The 16,704-nt window shown below is 38.6% G+C and overlaps 1 protein-coding gene across 6 annotated transcripts in view; it reads right to left on the reverse strand.

Moving 5' to 3' along the window:
- Nucleotides 1-16,179, reverse strand: part of NPHP3 (nephrocystin 3) — a 29,502-nt gene extending 13,323 nt beyond the window's left edge. For 5 of the 6 annotated variants that reach the window (XR_008821466.1, XR_008821465.1, XR_008821467.1 and 2 more), the window contains exons 1-16: nt 15,561-16,179; nt 15,076-15,201; nt 13,624-13,774; nt 11,965-12,117; nt 10,485-10,618; nt 10,088-10,248; nt 8,044-8,191; nt 7,402-7,476; nt 6,668-6,844; nt 5,133-5,236; nt 4,287-4,401; nt 3,259-3,402; nt 2,612-2,709; nt 2,012-2,114; nt 1,353-1,435; nt 191-329 (exon numbers count right to left, since the gene is read on the reverse strand). Coding sequence is in view for 3 of the 6 variants with exons in the window: in XM_056336260.1 (XP_056192235.1) it covers nt 191-329; nt 1,353-1,435; nt 2,012-2,114; nt 2,612-2,709; nt 3,259-3,402; nt 4,287-4,401; nt 5,133-5,236; nt 6,668-6,844; nt 7,402-7,476; nt 8,044-8,191; nt 10,088-10,248; nt 10,485-10,618; nt 11,965-12,117; nt 13,624-13,774; nt 15,076-15,201; nt 15,561-15,911 (2,262 nt within the window). In the remaining 3 variants the exon portion in view is untranslated. The remainder of the gene's footprint in view (nt 1-190; nt 330-1,352; nt 1,436-2,011; nt 2,115-2,611; nt 2,710-3,258; nt 3,403-4,286; nt 4,402-5,132; nt 5,237-6,667; nt 6,845-7,401; nt 7,477-8,043; nt 8,192-10,087; nt 10,249-10,484; nt 10,619-11,964; nt 12,118-13,623; nt 13,775-15,075; nt 15,202-15,560) is intronic. The other variant, XM_056336259.1, reaches the window with a different exon arrangement.
- Between the last annotated feature and the right edge of the window lie 525 nt (nt 16,180-16,704).

Genomic DNA, 16,704 nt, shown 5'->3' on the forward strand with positions numbered 1-16,704 from the left:
GTATGTTCTATAGTTCTGCAATAGATACAATTAGATTAATAAAGTTTCCTTTGTATACTACGAACACAGTAATCTCTGAATCATACACATGAACCAACAGAAATTTATACTTATTTTTAAGTTAAGAAAAAACTTTTCACAGGAAAGAATATACTTTACCTGTAGACACAGTGATACATTCTCTGCTTACCTCTCTCAAAAGACTTTTCTCTTTATCATTCTGCAATGATTCTTGAATTGATCTCAGAACAAGCCTGTACAGCGACACAGTGTCTTGACATTGAAAACACTGTTGAAGGGTTTCATCAATATTTCCTGTATTTCCAACGCTGAGCAGAAGGACAAAAAGGGCATGATTTAGCATATTACATTTGGCTGAGTAAGATGAATTTAAACCACTGAAGAGCTGTATCTTAAAAGTGCTCTGAATTCCTACTGGGTTTGAAAGGTGCACAGCATCTAGAGAGATTAAACACAGAAGAGGTGAATTCCTGAAACCACCTTCTAGCACACTGATTTTTCTAAATTGCTGCAAAATCTTTCTTTTTTAAAAAAAGTATGTTGCAGTGTTCCTTCTTCCAGGAGTACCAAATAGGAACATCAGATTGGATAAAGATAAAACTACATGCTGCTGTTTCTTTTAATGCATTTACAAAGCATGTTTCCAGGAGCAATTAAACATTCTAGGATATAGAACAAACAAAAAATAATGAAAATCAGTCACCCAGAGTAAATTATCAGTGTATCATCTTCTGGGTGCCTCTAAACTAAACCCACATCTTTCTCAAGATGAAGTCTAGGTTAATAAGTCAATGCACTTATTAAGTATTCTCTTGCAAAAGAGGGAAGATTATTTTTCTCCACAGCAGGAATTATAGGGCAAAGTACCCTATGCAGCCTGTTAAAATAAACAGTTGCTGAACTTCCTTTTAGCCTTAAAAATCTATGAGGCAAACTATCTGGTACATCAGCAAATACAACAGATCTGAATTAAACTGTTTGACAGAACATACCAACATTCTCCAAATACCTTTAAAAAGCACTGAAGCAACCAACATAGCAAGAAAGCAGAACAACAGGAAAAAAAAATAAAACCAGAACAGCTGAAAACAGACAGATGCAACTATGTGGATTCACTTGAAGTATCAAAATGGTGATTGCAAACTCTCTGATTTTTTCCTCACATCGCATTCACAGTCAGTGAAAGGGGAAAAATCTGTACATTGCTCCACTGTTTTTTCTTAATGAGATTCATTCTGTGTTAAATGAATGTATTTCAAAATGCTAACAAACTACTTGAAGTCTTTTAGTCTAATGATGAGTATAACAATTTCAAGATCATCTCAACTTACCAAGCAATGGTTTTGCCCAGGAGAGTGACATACAAAGCATTGCAAGTTGTGGCAGAACGACAATGTCTCTCAAGCTTCTTCTCCTACAACATTTTAAACAAAATCTGTGAGCCAAGATGAAATTAACCACACCATTAAAATGTTCAGTTTTGACACAAAATTAAAGAATTCCAAATATGCTTCTATCTGACTATGACATAATAAGTAGTGCACAAAATAGTGCATGCTTTTAGAGCTACACGAGCATACAAGTGAAAGTTCCCTTTTGAATTTAAGATGAAGGGTTAGGATCTAATCATTGTATGAGGATTAACTTACAGAATCAGACTCCAAGGCAAAAAGGTAAAATACTCTTTTCGTACGCTGCTAATCATTGTTACAGTATCATGCAATACTATACCTTCTATTATTCTAAAATAAAATATCATGTTTACAGCAATATGTGCAACTGCATAACTAGTTTTGTGTTAATTTACACTGTTCTTTCAGAGCTATGAGCCATGAGGTAGAAATACTCAAATTGCATGCTATTTTGAGCAGCAGCATTTAGTTAGCCAAATATAATACCCTTCTGGCAGCTGGACTTGTTTCATCTTTCCATGTTTTCATTAAAAGTTATACTAGAGAAAGGTACTCTAGAAGAACTGCAACAGACATACCTGCTCTTTAGTCAATTTAACATTTGCAGAGTTACATTCTGCACTAATGAGAGATTTAACATCTTTGGAATTCAGTGGATCAAGATGAAGCGTGGGCCACAACCTTTGTTAAAAGAGAACAAAGTCATATTCAGACCTTATTAAATAGCACACAAAAGGAAAAAAAAAAAAAAAAAAGACATCAATGTTCCAGAACTTTTTAAAGATTTATATCAAAGCAGTAATTGAAGCTATTTCCTGCCACTAAGTAATTCCAGTCATCACAATTCAAATTTCCACTTTTAGCCTTATCCTGGATCTACATCATGGTATTGAGGTTTGTCACGTGCATCTAACTGCATTTACAGTCACGTGCATCATACAGTCACGTAGATAGATCCACCACGGTAAAACAAAACCCTGGTTTCCCAACAGCTAAAACCCATCCTCACTGCAGCTGCAATAAAGAAGCTGTCATTGCCTTCAATGGTTGAAAAATCTTATCTTACTAAGTCTCCAGATCTTGACAAATCTGACTGTTTTCTCTTCAATGAGTAACCGTAATTTAAAACAGTAATTCTAACCCAGGCTACTTTGAAACATCTCAGAAACATAACGTACCTCCAAGCCTGTGGACATGTTTCTACATTCACTGATACAATCACCCTCACATTGACTGGCAGTGGATCTATCAGCCACTTCATATGCTTCTCAGCTTGCTTAAAAACAAATTTGGGTTATTTAATACAAAGGTTGTTCAAAACAATGCCAGAAGTTGATACATTTCATTAACTACACAGCTCAGTGAAAGAAGTCTTAAATTCTCCAGTGTCCTTAAAAATTGTTCATGATCTGGTTCTCGAAATGGTGCTAAATGATCCACTGATATGTATCAGCATGACCATACATTAAATAAAGCAGATAGAATACTACTGTTGCAAAGTTCACCTCATAAAGACTAGGCTATTTACATGTCCAATAAGTTAGCTCACAGCCTTCAATCTTTGGATAGATCATGTAACTGGACTGCTCAAAAATTAAGGTGTTAAAATAAATTCAGAAGTAAAAAAAACCCAACCCAACATAAAATCTATCTATAAAAATTGAAAGACTACTTTAACTCATTCGCACTGTTTGCAAAACTATTTTTTATATGTACTCTTTAGAGCAAGGCAAACAATATTTCTATTACATAGCTATAGCTGAATCTATTAGAGTCGCCAAGGTTTCCTTCAGACTGACAAATGGCAAGTATTTTGAAAACATACCTGTATTTGGTCAATAGAATCAATAATTATAATAATGCTGCCTTGATGACGTGCCGAAAGTTTTTCCAGCCAGCGGGGAAACTCTTCCAGAAGTTTTGCTGGATCCAAAGTCAGAGGTGACACTAGCCAAGAATGCTGCATAAGCTGCAAAATTATAAGCATATATAACAAATTCTACCTTAAAAATCAACTAGGATAGTTGAATGTAGTCCTATAGACACTAGAGGGGAAAAATAACCCAAAACAAAAAAACCCAACACACTATCTTGGGGCAATTTTTCTAGTCAAGTTCACAAGAATTCTTTCCTTCTAGTGTATGCAGAAAGCTGGCATATGCAGAACAAAGAATATTTATCAAACTTGTTGAGTAAATTCCAGACAGATAATCTGAGTTTACACAATTGAAAAGGAATGTGGAGACTTAAAGGCTTAAAAGTTCCACAGGTTAAAAAGGCAGACTTCTAATACATGAGAAAATTGCAAGGAGTGCACAGTCGATTATTTTTTCTAAATGTTATAGTCCTGTGAGGCCCTTAGTGCTACCCTACAAAGGAAAAGGAAAGCTGAGACCCTGGCACAAAAATACTCCTCATTTCTTCCATATAACAGACAATTAAAAAATAAATTTTAACATAGGAAAGAGACTAGTCAAGGAACAATATGGTGCCAATTGGTGAATACAGCCTCGGGTTTCAAAATACATAGACAGAAGAGGTACCACCTGCATCTCTCATTGGCCAGATGGCAGGAAGTTTTGGAAGAAGCTTACATGGTTTTATAAGCCATCAATATAGGTCACTGGAAGCCTAACTGCTAATGCCAATCTATTACGAATATCCAGAGATGGTATTTAATTGATCTGCATTCAATACACAGGATCAGATTTTCCCCACTCTATAATGCTTTACATTTGTATTACTCTTAACTGATGTAGAAAATCATGTAGAAAATTCTATCTTTTGACACATGCACACAAAGGCACTTTCCAAAGAATCATGCAATGAAAGGTAGGTAATAATACAGCATACCTTTAAAGTAAGACGTTTAATTATCAATGCAGATTCTGAGCTAGTAGACATAGGCCTCCCAACAAAGTGATAAAGAATCAGAGTGTTTGGTGAATGTTTCTGTTGCAACTGAATCCTAGTAAGAGGAAGAAACGGGACAAAAAAAGAAAAAGCACGGAACAGACTGTAATTCTGCAAATATCTCTCAAATGAACCCCAACAGTTTTGCCAAAGGAAACAAGAGTGTCTGAGCTAGAGGTGTTCCATGTTTATCTTACGAAATAGGATGATTTCCTGAGCTGTAATTGAACTTTTTATGTCAGATTTCATTTTTGTTCTCCCCAGTATTGATAGCCATTGCCCAGTGCCCCTCCTGGCACTGGATAGTCATGTGTCACTAAGCTTTTAAGAAGTAATGGCTATCAATTTATTCTTATGTGAGCAAATTTTGTCATAGCCTACAAGTGACCATAAAATGCATTTCTATGATAAATTATTAGGTCTGATCTTTCCTTTGTTTCAGTTAAAAAGACTCCAAAGCATCCTTCTCGTGTATCAGAGAAGGGCAACACTACCAAGCTAATAAAATCACACACTAATTCTGCGCAAAGACAGATCTGTAGGGTATTACAGTTGGAGTCAGGGACATGTGGAAGGCAGTCCAGATGGAATTAGCTACTCAGTTATTACGAATCCTTCCAGGATGCTTCAATAGCTTCAGTGCTTTGTAAATGCTCCCATTTTACCTTCAATTAAACTGGTACAATCTTTGAAATGTAATATATTTTTTTCTTGACATTCATTTATACAAAAAAAACCCCAACAAACCCAAACAACAAAAAAAAAAGGATAAAAACTTTAAACTACCATTTGGACAGAAGGAGAGATTTCCCAGAGCCTGGTCCTCCTGATACAAGCAGAGGTGGAATTGGTGCTGGTGCTGCTACTAGGTCATTTAGACGTTCAAAATACTATAACAAAGACACAATCATTACAAACATTTCACTGTTTAAGGGACAAATATAGTGCTTGGTATTATAAACCATCTAGATACAAAATGCACGTACAAATTCATTAAGGTAAAGGAATATATTGAAATGAAACAGAATACAAATGGAAATAAATTTTGTAATGAAACACTTAAATCACAGAATTTATCATCTCTTCTAAAGAAAGTGTAAAATACTATTTTTTTTTCCAAAACTCTATTTAAGATGGAACTTTCAGTGCTAATAAACTGAGTTCCTGTTACTATAGTAAAGCAGCTGGGTACTATGTTCAGGCTTCCTCGCCCCCCCTCTTCCCCAACTACACCACTGCACTGGATATGGTTGCCAGGATAAAGCCTTCAATGTTGACATCTGCCATGAACAGTATTTTGAGGCACTAAGCACAAAAAGAAAGGTTTTCTTTCACCACATGAATGCCCAAGAATGTTGTAGCAGAGTTCAGGATGACAAAAACAAAAACTACCCTCCATCCACTTGGAAGAAGTATTATTTTTTTTTGAAATTTTTTTTGTCTGAAAAAAAGCAGCGGAGGGACATTAAGATACACATTGGTATTTTTTTCTATTAATATTCTATTATTTTACTGTTCTAGATGTAGAAAAAAGTGTCACAATCTGCCAAACTATTGCCAGTATATGAGTAGTGAAGAAAAAGAGAAGTTTTGCTAGTCAAATAGTGGTAACTACAATTTCAATACAGTAACAGAAACTGCATGGTTATGTTACATTATAACATCAAGGAATGGTTGCCTAAAAAGGCTGTCACATCACTTTCCATGGCCACTTTGTTTTTCCTTCCTACATTCATTACACCTTCTCTACATATGTAACTGTTTCCAATACCCCCAATTTGAAATATTTTTAAAAATTTATTTTATTTCAAGTAATGAGAAAGGACTGAGCTATTCAGCAGCTCTCTACTTTTAAGTTTCCTGTCTTCTTCTCACATATGTATGGCTGCATGATGAGTTGAAATCTTTTCATTAGTTATCTCCGAAAGACCTAACTCCAGGTGTCGAGACAGAGTTCAGATTTCCTCATAAATCAGAAAAGAAACAAAAAAAGAAAATAAAAAGACATTCAGAGCATTTTCTATTGACAACCAAAGTCTAGCAGGACACCTTACTTCTGACATATTGTTATAGTGCTTTTCCCCAGTGCAGGAACAACAACTGCTGCTTCATCAATGTCATTCAACAACACACAAATTGGCATCTCTCCCAGAAAATAAATATGCCATCTATAGAAGACATATGGCTTATTCTAGCCTAAGGAGTAACAGCCTCAAGTACGCCCTCAGACATCACTTCTTCTGTAGAAGTACATCTCGCCTAACAAGAGACAGAAATCAGTGATGACTTTCTCTTCACCCACATACGTTCCCAATACTTACTTTCTCAAATCCCAGCTCACATGTTGAATTAGAAGCCTGCTGAAAAGCTTCCATCTGTTCTTGTTCATCATGTGCATCCCACAATACATCACCAAAAACTTCTTCAGGAGTAGTGGACTCTTCCTTATTACCCAAATCCTTGCCTTCTAGTTCTGCCATTTCATATCCCAATATATCCTAAGTAAAAAGAAAATTACGTGGAGAAAACCACAATTATAGTTCTTAACAGTGCAGGCACATTTGGCATTAGTCTCAATTCCACTGTATACGAGTGCAGCTCTGCTAACATCAATATGCTCGCTTCCTTTCAGGCTAGCAGGGAACATGAATAAAAGAGCAATCAGATGAAACTAAGTTAACTCTGAATGCATAGGTCTCAAAACACTGGTTTTAGTCTTCTCACAGTGGAAGCAACTCACCACGAGCAGGGATAAGGAGAGCATGCCCTATGCAATTTTTCCTTATCCTATGATATGGATAAAAAGAAAACAAAAGCTAATTAAGGCCACAAAGATCCCTTTCCCCTGATAATTCTGCTTCTGTCCATAAAAGCACTGCTCAGCTTTGGGTTTTATTTTCTACTTGCAGATTTCCTTGCTTGCTAGATATTAAAGATGAAAACAAAAAGAAGATTCTCTCAATTACATTTAAGTGTATAGTAATGACGCTGAAATCATTTAAGTTCATAAATCAAAGTAGGAACAGAAAAAGCTGAAATGCATCATGTACTCTACCTGTTTAATTATCTTTTCCACACAATTATAGATTTCATATGCTCCTTCCTCCACACCTCCAATATGGTCAATTATCTGAAAAAGTACAAGGCAAAGCATGATGCAACTCTGAACCCACCTGGGTTTATTTAGGACTTCCAACACAAACATTCTGGAATACATTTAAATTCCATTCTGTTGCATTCCTTAGGTAGGATTCACTTTCCCTAAGCTTTTAGAAGTTGGGCATCTAGTTTCAGCTGTTCTCAACAGTTATCTCTGTAGAGGGAAACAAATGACAACTGATCTATTTTCAGATGGGAGGAATCTCTCAGGAGGTACACATCTTTCTCTTCAGTGGCTACAGAGGGACCTTAGATAAATAACTTTGCCATTCAAATGGCTAAACACAGGTGAGAATTTCTATTCTTATAGTACAGGGAATTTTTTTTCAGTGAAAATGCAGTAGCTTTTTTTCTCCCCTGCTAATGAAAATTTCATAACATTGAAAAAGTTCAGCTTCATCAATCTGCTTATATAATGAGCACCCAGAGCAATGAGTGTAATGCAATTTCTCCTAAAATCTGGGACTACCAGCACTCAATGTTGTTTATAGCAGGAAAGTAAGCCTTTTAAAATACAACAGTCTTTAAAATGCCATACCTTTGCTTTGTTCATGTAAGAAATTTGTTCGATTAATTGCTGGACTGAGACTGAACTGACTCTGCCATTCTCCTTTCTGTGGTAAATTAGCCGGGGTTTTTCTTCTGGATTCCTCAAGAAGGCTTCCTCATAGTCCTCCAACAAACAACTAGATTGGAAATCAGCATTCTTGTGCTATATTACACTGCTGTAGTAAACAGTTCAATCAACACAAGCTCCAAAGATGGGTTTCACTGCAAAATCTAATTCAAAAGTCTCATCTATTTACAACAAAGGGCAAGCAAATATTTCAGCAGAGAATAAGATAAAAGTCTGACACAAGGAAAAGCTAAGAGCTAAATTTATGCTACTTGTACCAAAACCATTAATTTACTTTTTTTATGATTAATTGCTTTGTAAATTAGAAGTTTATCTCCCTGTCACCAGTATGCAGAGTGAAAGCTAATTAATTGCCTTTCATGGAAAGAACATGGAATCACATGATTAATAAGCATCATACGCTCTGCCATCTCTTATTTGAAGGTTCTGTTCTACTCCTTGGCCTTTTTAGGGTAAGTCCTTCAGTATTTGTCAGATGTAGGATAGCCTTTTAATTTATAGTAGTTGAAAGGGAGAATTACACACCTCTAGACTAAAAAACATTTTGCATTTATATATGTGAATGATATCCATGGATATCTTTCTCAGCAACGCTGTTCCACAGAAGGAGCTATACAACTTAGGAATGCTGACATTAGCAGACAGGATCTCTCAAATATTATGTTCTTTATATAAGCACTACAATTTTCAACACAGTTTTTTCTGCGAGAAACTCTCTAACTAAATACTGTTGTCAGGAATGCTCCATTGTGGTGTTTTTTTCTCTTGCTTATTTTGTTCTCGATCACTTGTGACCCACATACATAAAACCATGTTATTTGGCAAGAGTATCCCTTCAGAGTGCCAATATACCCTCAGCAGCTGACATTATCTTTCTAAGACCATAAGTGTACAGTAGCTCTAGTCCGATTCCACTCTGAAAACAAAAGCACATCTTCTGTGGTACCTAGCTGCTCCCTGAAGCACTTCACTGTTGTAACTTTTAGCCACTAGTGCCTTCAACCAGCCTTTTTTCAATTCTCTGTGAAGAGATGGTTTATTTACAGAAACAGGAGGTCTAGTTAATACAGAGCTCTAACAATTCAACAGTACTAGAAATCCCTAGAGTTCAAAATCTACCTCTAATATGAAACTTAATGCATACCAGTATTTTCAGATTTTTGCATTCAGAGATGTTTTGGAATGATCACTCTGTGATCCTTAAAATTATCTTTGCTAATCCCTTTTCCTCTCCTTCAGCAAAAGGACAGTCTTCCCTCCTCCAAATATCAAAACCAAACTCCACTCAAATTCCCAAATGCGTAACTGAAACAGTCCTAACACAATTCTACAAGTACCCCTGGTTCGGTGTTTTTCATTTAGTAACTCATGTTTCTTCTTCTAGAAAGTTAGGAAATTACTCACTGAACAAACAGAACACATTGCATCACCATTTGTCATAAAACATCATGACTTCAGTAAATTAAGCCACAGAAAGCTAGCATAAGGTATCACACAGGACAACCATGAAATCGGTCCAAAAAATAGCCAAGGACAGGAAATAGTAAGTGATAGAATAAAACCAAAATACTACAGACAGATGTAAGGCTAGATAAGCACATGAAAAACACTGAGGACATTCACACCAGCCATCTTGAATTCCTAAGACTCTAGCAATATGCACAACAGAGAGCTGCTCTTGGAAAGCAAAACAGACATTTCTTTATTATGAAGACATCTTTCATACTGTATTTTAAGAGAACCTGTAGCTACAAGAAAAAGATACAATGCTGATATATTATTTTAACTGTCTGCACTAGCAAACCTAAAGTTTGAAGTAGTATCACTTCCAAGGCACTTAACTTAGGAAATGTACTGAGCACAGCACCACATACATTTTAATAAGCCATGCACTCTGCAAAAATTACCAGTTTCCATTTGCTTTACCAGTCTGGAAAATACTCACCTTGGCAAAGTTAAATGCAGGAGCAAAATGACTAATGAGCTTTTTTCAATCTCCCATTTTCTTACATCCTTAAGAGGCCTTTCATTTTCTGCTGAAAAATGAACAACTTGAAAGAAATACCCCATTGTTTCACAGAGTCTCTGAAGTTTTGGTGAGTAGTTCTGAAAGCAAATTTAAATAAATTTATTACTAAATCTGCATAACACTAAGGACCTATTACATAAATCTCAGTTTCTTTTCTCTAGGCAGTTTCTTTCCCTGAAGTCCTCGACAGTACTTTCACTGAAATCGGCTACACTTAAATAAAGCTTTCACAGAATATTAGACAAATTTCTGAATAAGTATCACAGTTGAAGCAAAGAACATACAAGTTAGCGTAAGTTTGTGAGGTACTCACTGTAACAAAGATGTCCACCTCTGGTTGAGTCTCATCAGTACTAATAATGAAACACCTTACTGTGTTACTCCACAGAGAGTGGGAAAACAGAGGAGTAACCTGTAATAAACTGGCAACAGCAGCATCCCAATCATCTGCCAATGAAAAAAAATGCCCAAAATGAAGCCTAGAGATCTTCACATCTGATTACGCTGCGTAACAGGTAAGTTATCACCTCTTAACATTATTAATACTGCACTTTACTTAAAATAGTAGTAACATCTTTACATACATCAACTATTTCAATTTTATAAATTTGAATGCAGAAAACCTGTATCATCTGATACTGTCACATAATTTGATAATGTGGCAAAAGACTAGTGTTAAATATATTCATATTATCATTACAATATTCCCTTTAAATAGGATTGATGAAACTTATCCACAAAAATCGAGCTGATAGTTGTAAAAATATGCAGAAATAATTAAAATCGCTCATAATCAAACATTATTTTATTTCTTTCTCTAGATCTACATATATTTAAATTAGACCACACAAATAAATGACAGCAAAATATTATGGGAACTTCCTCTTCAGAGAAAAGTCCATTGCTTTCTGTAGTACTGTATGTCAATTCCCTATAGAAGCAATGAATGTTAAAATTTTCTTAGGTTCTTGGCTTTGTGGCTGGTTATTGTTTCAAGATAGGAATAGGTTCTCCTTTCAGTGCCACATGGGATGATGAAAGGCTTTGTGTATTAAGCTGGAGCCATCACAGAGCAGACCTTCCCCTCCCACTTTGCAGACACAGACTTTTTGAAGCACAGCCTGAAGCATTGAAGGAAAAAGGGAAAAACCTGCCATGAAGTCAGCTATATGCAGGAGGAGTTCCAGGGCCAGGACAACAGTGAGGGAAACCAGAGCACGGGAAGATAATTTACAACAGGCCATTTGGGAAAAATGTTCAAAAGCAACAATTATTGACAAGAAAAATATCTAACACTGATTCACATAACAGTGCATACATCCTAGCCTTGCAATCAGATTTCCATAAATGGCCACCTAAGCAGAGTCAAAATCCATGAAAAACCAATGAAAAAACCCAGGGATATAGTTCATTTTAACATGAATGTATCATTCATACTCAGGAAGTAAAGAATTTGAATACAAAATGGAAAAAGGAATGCCAGCAGATACTGAAAGAGAGATCACCATCTTCCTTAGCCCACATAAGTAACAATTTATTATTTAGTTTACTCACAATGAAGCACCATTCACTGCTGTTTGCTAAAATCACTGCTGCACATACCACAGTCATCAAATATATTAAACACAACTTAGCATGCACAGTTCCTTCTATTTTTACAAAGAATTCCAAATAATCCTTCTAATAACCCAAGAACAGACCAAAAAGGAACTAAGAAAGAACAGAATTACTTAAGAATGGATAGAAAAATTACACAGACACCTATCATCCCAGCAAAAAACCTGATTACTTACCCCTGTTTATATTTGCAAATGGTCCCTCAACATCTATGGAGCTATGAGCAAATTCAGGCCCTCTGAAAGACTGCTGAAGTTGCATCATACTACCCATGGATGGTTCACTTCCCAAAGCTCCTCCATTCCAGTATTCAGATTGTGCCCCAGCAGCTAAGAATTGGAAAACAAAAAAACCCCCCTCGTAATTGTCACTGAACAAGGTAAATTGTCAGCCTTAAATACTCTAGCTGAAACTTACTAGCACAGGCCACTGACCATCATTTTTACTCATTCAGCAGCTTTGCTCACACTTTTGTGTGCTTTACACACAAGCAATCTAAATGGGTGCTTATCCCAAGTTAATGAGAAGCCAGGCTGCTAAAGGATGAGGTTATTTGCTAGTATTTGTTAGTATACAGATTGCTCGCATCTATTGGGTTCAAATGCTGAATTGCATTACAGATCAGAAAAACAGTTCACAGTATTGCTTCAGTCATTTGTGCACCTCACAAAACTGACAACTTTTGTTCAGGAATGTCCCAGCACTGAAAAAGCGTAAAGAGGCTGTAGGTCAGGACTGAAATACATTCTCTGTGCCACATGAAAGAGCTTTCACGGTATCTCTTCACAATATGCTTGGATTACACTTCTGCCAATCAATAGAATAGAACATTCAAGACACTAAATAAATACTCCATGGAGAAAACCAGGACATTGAAAAAGACAGAAAAAAAGTAAGAAAGGAGGTATGAATTCAAAAATTAATTTAACACAAAAGAAAAAAGATAAAATACATTAAAGAAAAGACTATCTGTACCACTAAAATTCACCAAATGCATAATTACTATGCAAAAAGATGACCACTGGATTTTGAAACATTACTACTTTTAAAGACTGCATATTTATACTCCTGCCAAGATGTGACAGTCAATATAACTCAATAAGCAAAACAAAGGTTAAGCAACAGCACTTGCACAGTTTTTCCTCAGCAACCCTTCATGGTGCAAGAAGCAATGGTGGCCATCCTTAAGAGTGTTAAGGTGCGAACTGCTACAATTATTGCTCTATTTTGACTGATACAAAGTCAGCGGACTGATCACATACCTATCTGAATTCTTAGGATGTTATCAAATACCTCTTCCAGCATACAGAAGGTTTTGCCTTTTATGTCATTAAGTTTGCTAGGGCTTCCCTTTGAAAAATTCTTCAATGACTCTCTGGTCAGTTCATTTTTGGTAGATATCTAACTGCTATTCTGAAAAGTACAGCAGCTGAGACTAGCACACCTCATCAACCAAGACAGCAAGTCTACCTAAGATTCCCTCTAGTTTCAGGTGTCCTTTTTGGATCCTTTGGAACGTGATCTCTTACATCTAGTATGAGAAAACTCAAAAAAAGACTAGAAAACTCAGAATTGTTCATGGAACAATTTAAAAAAAAATGTTCAAGTCACTGTGTCTAGACAGTGCTCTATTTTCTTCATCTATCCATTCATACAACTAGAAATGTGGAGTTCCCACATCTACACCAAGTTTGTAAAGTCAGCTGCTTTTACTCTTTATGTTGCTATTCACCTGGATTAACTAACTTTTTTCAAAAGAACATAATTTGTCTTGTGCTTTACTAATCAGAGTTCAGTCATGTTCCAGCACAACACGTTGGGGATGAAATTCTCACCCGTAACATCTGTACAATTATCATCAGAATCAGACTCTTCAGGATCAAACACTTGGATTCCTTGGGCCTGGAGTCTCTGAAGTTTTGCTTCCAGCTCTCGTTTGGCCCTCAGTAAGTCCTGGATCTCATTTTCTTTAGTTTCTCTAAAAATCTATCGCAGGAAGGGGAAGAAGAAAAAAAAAAAAAAAGAAAAAAACCACCAACAAACGATAAATCTTTCAAAATTCAGTATCAGTTCCTGAATTCATGTTATCTGCTTTCAATTGGAAAAATAAGTTTCTAGCATTCATTTAGCAGGCAAAGGCATGAAAACGAGAACAAGAAGCCATAAGCAGCCTATAATTGAGCAGGAAAACATAGTTTATAATTATCTATATTTAAAATTTTACCATTTTATAGCTCAACATAATGTTTTGAAAGTTAGAAGTCTACATTAGTATGGGAAGTTCATTAAAAATGGCAAGTAATTTTCTTTACCTTTTAAAGTTTATCCTCTAAAATCACACTACATGGTATAAACTCTTTCAAAGATTCCCTTTTACTCTTCCAAGAATTTTTCTACATTTACATATAATCTCATATTTACTTTTTATTGTTGCAGAAATTAAAATTTCCTAAGATAGAAAGAGATCAAACATCTCCCGTTGTCTTGTTTGTAAAATATCACCATCATGTTGGGAAGAAAACACAATCACAAGAAGAGAGGAAATCTTCTTTGAGTCCCATTTTCTTAAATAAGGTCAAAACCAACCCTCTTTTTATGTATTTGCCAAACATGAACCCCTGTTGCAATTCAAGACATCAAGAATCTGAAAACAGTGCAAACCCAGGATCTATTGCCCTGTTTTGGGTGGCAGAAACCTGCATCAAGGGAAAAGTGGAAGCATCAGCCTGGCCTTTCAAGTCATCCCTCCAGAAAGTGCAAAGGCTTTTGTCTTTAACTAGCCATCATATTTTAGTAGCCAAAAGAGATGCACCAATACACACCTTTCTTTAATAAAAGCTAGAAGTGTTAAACATTCTAATACTATATGTAAAATCAGAAATAGTGGAACTCTGTTCATACGTTCCTTCAGTATGTATCAGTTTGCAGCCCGTGTTTTCTCGTCACTCTCAAATATGAAGATACTCCTGTGTTCAAATAATGCAGGAATTTATGATGCATCACTGCACATTCTCCTTTTATAATATTTAAAAAGATATATTCTATTTTTTCCTCACAGTTTTACAGAGAAGTTTTGGTAGGCTCATCTTAAATGGAATAGGCAGCTACAGCTACCATACTGTGCCCCCCACACACTTTTTTTTTTTTTTTTTTTTTTTTTTTAAGGAGGAGAGGTCTGCATGAAAGCTATGAAAGCTACTGGAGAAAAGTTCACTGGGGCAATGTGACCAAGTGACATCACTCTTCTTTTTGGTCAATTTCCCAGGAAAAGAAAAGTCAATCCATACCTTGAATTGCCTTTTGACCTTGTCTCGATCATGTTCAAAAGTAGCAGCTCTTTCCATGGCTTGGTATTTAGCTTCTAATGCACTTTCTTTCTCTCTAAGTATTTTCTGGTAAGTTTTCTGAAGTGCCTGCAAATATTTAACATACCAATTTTCTGAGTGAAAGCAATCTTTGATCAATGGTTTTAGATTACTTTTTTGCCTGACTGCAACAGCATTATCCCAGAACCCTACACCTCTCCTTGCTCGAGGGAAGACAGCTGCGCACCATGTGGTCCCCATCCCCAGAGGCACACCTGAACGTGCCCCCACAGCTCACCAGGACTGTCCCCCGAACACCTTGCCTTCCTTGGGAAGGAAAAGCCATCACACCCATCACCTCCCTGCCACAGCTTTCCTGGGAAGCAGGCCGAGTCCTTTGCGGTTTCACGCGCAAGAGCCCTGCTGCGCTGCTCAGTCCCCTTGCCGGAGAGGGCGGCAGGCGCTACCTGCAGCTCAGCGCGCAGCCGCTTGTTCTCCCTGTCCAGTTTAGCCTCCTTCTTCACCATGGAGGCCACCTCGTTGTTCTTGCTGACTCGGAAGATCTCGTACTCCTTCTTCAGGCGCTCGTACTCCGCCACGCACTCCAGCTCCTGCACCGAGGCCGTCGATTTGAAGCTGGCGCCGATGAGGCCGCCGGGCCGTGAGGCCCCAACGCGTCGCAGGGAGCCGCGCAGCAGCCGAGCTTTGGGCTTCACCTCCACCGGGATCTCGCAGGCCTCGCCGCCGCCGCCGTACGTGTCCTCGATCACCTCCCCGACCCCGCCCGCCGGGCTCACAAGCGACGACGCCGTCCCCATGGCCGGGGAACGCCGCTGCCGCGCCCACCGCCGGGTGAGGCTTCAACGCCGAACGAGGGAGCCACCGCCTCCGGCAGGCCCTGGCGGCGGGGACATGCCTGAGGCGCCGCGTTCCCCGAGGCGGCAGCTCCCCGCCTCCCCCCGGCCAGCGCCTCTCACCGCTGCCCCGGCCCGGCCGAGCCGGGGGGCCCTCCGAGCCCGCGGGCCACGGGCCGCTCCTTGCGGCAGCCGGACGAGGAAGAGAAGGCGGGAGGCCCCGCGGGCCGCCTCCCTCCCTCTCCCCCTCCCGCCCCGTCCCGTCCCGTCCCACGGCGGCTCCCGTTCGGGGAGCGCTGCTGGAGCAGCCCGGGAGGGGGCGCGCGAAGGCCGGGGAAAGGCGGGGCCTGGCGGCGCCGGGGGACGGAAATCTGCACCTCTGAGGAAAAGTGGGAGCTTTGTGGGGTTTTGCTTTTCAAACCAGGAGGTAACGTGAGGGCAGGGCAAGCCCTCCCATTCCTCGGCCTCTGCTGCCGGGCCGAGCAGCGTCCGCAAAAAAGCGGCCATTTTCTCTTCAGAGAAGAGGGCCCGACCGGGTCCACCCGCCGCTCCGAAGCCACCGGGCTGCTCCGCACCCCGGATTGGCCTGCACGTTCACAACGCCCGGTTCTCCTCAGCCAAGCAGGGGCGCACAGGTTGTGCCACAAGCTTTTGTGAGGTAGAGACCTTGTGGGGGAAATCTCTCACCACCCTAAAATGGTGACATTTGAGACCAGCTGGCACACTCTTGAAAAAGAAGAACTGAGAAGAGACAGTA

This window comes from Falco biarmicus, chromosome 4, assembly GCF_023638135.1.
Source record: "Falco biarmicus isolate bFalBia1 chromosome 4, bFalBia1.pri, whole genome shotgun sequence".
NCBI lineage: Eukaryota > Metazoa > Chordata > Aves > Falconiformes > Falconidae > Falco > Falco biarmicus.